General features: G+C 36.2%; 1 protein-coding gene across 1 annotated transcript; it reads left to right on the plus strand.

Annotated features, from left to right (window-relative positions):
• On the plus strand, positions 1 to 2,342 carry LOC139112523 (putative GTP-binding protein 6). The gene is made up of 4 exons (XM_070673576.1): positions 1 to 161; positions 440 to 1,592; positions 1,824 to 2,010; positions 2,095 to 2,342. Exons 2-4 carry the CDS (start codon positions 573 to 575, stop codon positions 2,319 to 2,321), a joined length of 1,434 nt encoding a protein of 477 aa, XP_070529677.1. The 5' UTR covers positions 1 to 161; positions 440 to 572; the 3' UTR covers positions 2,322 to 2,342.
• The last annotated feature ends 164 nt before the right edge of the window (positions 2,343 to 2,506 follow it).

A 2,506-nucleotide genomic window follows, 5' to 3' on the forward strand; every position in this document is an offset into this window, starting at 1 on the left:
ACGAGCCTCTGTATTTGTACACATGGAAGCCGCGATTCCGAGTTGGACTCTCTTCCCTATATTACGAAATCAGCTGACTGCAGGCTTCGCTTGCATTAATTGCACGTCGATTGTTTTGCACAATTTACGAGCAACATTTTACGCACATATGTGTAGTGCACGTGAGTAGTTCTTACAAGATGAATTATATCGTATATCGTGTATAATATGACGAAGAACCCCAATCGACACCGTTGCCGGTGACTGCCGGTGATATAACCTCGCACAGATGTATCAATTTTTCTAGAATTCTTGATAATCTAGATTCTTTATTATTAAATAATTATGAAATAATTGTTGCGTTCCTTGAATCCAATCAATGGGTATATTTTTTTTTTTTTATTATTTATAAGCTTTGACATTTATATTAATTATTTCTCTTGTAATTTTTATGTTTTAGTGCACCTGGCAGAAACTGAAACAAACAGTGACTTTACTTGATATAATTATAATGCTGTTAAATGTTTTGTATAATTTATATAGATAGCAATTGCTACATTAAGTATAGAAACTAATGATATATTTCTTGCAAAATGCAGTGTGCACACAAAATCTTGAATATTGCTTATCAAAATCTACGAGGATGTAATGCAACTGATATGGCTCTTAAAAGCTTAGGAGTACAAAATGTTATTTATCGTCTGAATCATGATTCTGAAAAATACATGTCTATGGAAAATGAAGAGGAGAATAGAAAATACACCGAGATTACCAATGAATACTTAGGTACTGTGGCTGGTGGGCATAGGACATTTATTTTACAGCCATACGTGAAATGGGGCAAAGACAAGAAAAGGAACACCTCACCCGAGTTGCAAATGGCTGAGGCTGTAGCACTGATAAACACCTTACCTAATTGGTGTGTAGTTGGGGCAAAGTATGCCCCATTACTTACTTTACAGAGAAAACATCTCCTGGGTACTGGTGCGCTGGACGATCTGAAAACAGAACTGAGCCAATGCGAGAACCCTAGCGCCTTATTTATTAGCACTAATCTGTTGAAATTTGTCCAGATCAGAACGTTGGAGAAGATCTTTGATCTGCCGGTGTATGATCGTTACTCTATAGTAATACATATATTCCGCGAACACGCCAAGACCACAGAGGCAAAGCTACAGGTAGCATTAGCCGAGATACCGTACATTCGGAAAAAAATGCTTGAAACGTGCGTTACTCGTAGTGGCGCAATAAACATGACAGAGCAAATGAAACTGATCCTTGATAGCAAAGAGAAGAAATTGAAAGGCGAATTAAAAAAGCTGCGCCAGCATCGACTCAGCATTAGGAGTAAGCGTAAGAAGTATGGCTTTCCCACAGTCGCTGTGGTTGGTTACACGAATGCAGGGAAAACGTCTCTGATAAAAGCACTCACAGATGACAGTTCTTTACAACCTAGAGACAAGTTATTCGCAACTCTCGACACAACTGCACATCAGGGCATTCTACCCAACAAGCTGAAAATCTTGTATATGGACACTATTGGGTTCATTCAAGACGTCCCGGAAACTCTGATTGAACCATTTATCGTGACTTTAGAGGATGCCATCACTGCTGTACGTTAATCTCGCATTGATTGTCTCCTTTTTTTTTCTTTTTTTGTAAGTAACTCTATCGGATAAATATGCATTTGTCTTTAATTTAATTAATTTTCTTTACTTTTTTTTTTTTTAATAAATAAGAATGCATAATATATTATTTATTAGGTAAAGTTATCAACAAGTTTAAATCGGCTCTCAGTTTTCTTTTAATAAAATTTCCCAATATTAAAAAATTTTCTGTTTTAGGACCTGGTAATTCATATATACGACGTCAGTCATCCGGATATGAAAGCGCAATATCAGCATGTTCAAGAAACGATTAAATCAATGGTAGATGATCGTCCCGTAATCGACGTCGCCAATAAATGTGACCTTGTTCGAAGCGATTGCATACCCAAGAATGCGATTGGCGTTTCCGCGACAAATTTGATAGGTGAGACCAGAATTCATTATTATCACTTGATAACGCAATGCAATTAAAATGCGTCTATTTTAGAATAATTTGAAACCTTTACAGGAATCGACTTGTTGCGATTAAAAGTGCAGGAGGTTCTTTTGCCTGCTACTGGATTATTAAGTATACGCGTCAGAGTAAAAGCGGGTAGCGTTGCGTCCAGCTGGCTGTACAAAATGACGACGGTGACGAACGCCGAGCCAGATCCAGACAACGCTCAGTATTTGGTTTTGCAAGTTCTTGCTACTCCGGTTGATATTCAAAAGTTTAAAAAATTTTTAAAACAATAAATTTCTACAACATTTTACCCTGTTTGCTCAATAGTCTCTTCTTTTTTTTTGACACAATAAAAAAGCGGTACTTTTTTTAAAGATCTAAAATAGATATGTACAATTAGAGATGAGAAGATTCCAATGACATGATAAAAATACAAAACTTACAAAATTTATTTATCTATTTTAAATATCGAGAAAAT

The sequence above is a fragment of the Cardiocondyla obscurior genome, linkage group LG29 (assembly GCF_019399895.1).
Source record: "Cardiocondyla obscurior isolate alpha-2009 linkage group LG29, Cobs3.1, whole genome shotgun sequence".
In the NCBI taxonomy this organism is placed as follows: domain Eukaryota; kingdom Metazoa; phylum Arthropoda; class Insecta; order Hymenoptera; family Formicidae; genus Cardiocondyla; species Cardiocondyla obscurior.

Bases quoted from the DNA above. Each gene is read 5' to 3' on its own strand.
- LOC139112523 (XM_070673576.1), top strand. From the start codon at position 573: ATGCAGTGTGCACACAAAATCTTGAATATTGCTTATCAAAATCTACGA. The intron at 1,593-1,823 runs GTACGTTAATCT...TTTCTGTTTTAG, and splicing joins TAGAGGATGCCATCACTGCT to GACCTGGTAATTCATATATA. The intron at 2,011-2,094 runs GTGAGACCAGAA...AAACCTTTACAG, and splicing joins TTCCGCGACAAATTTGATAG to GAATCGACTTGTTGCGATTA.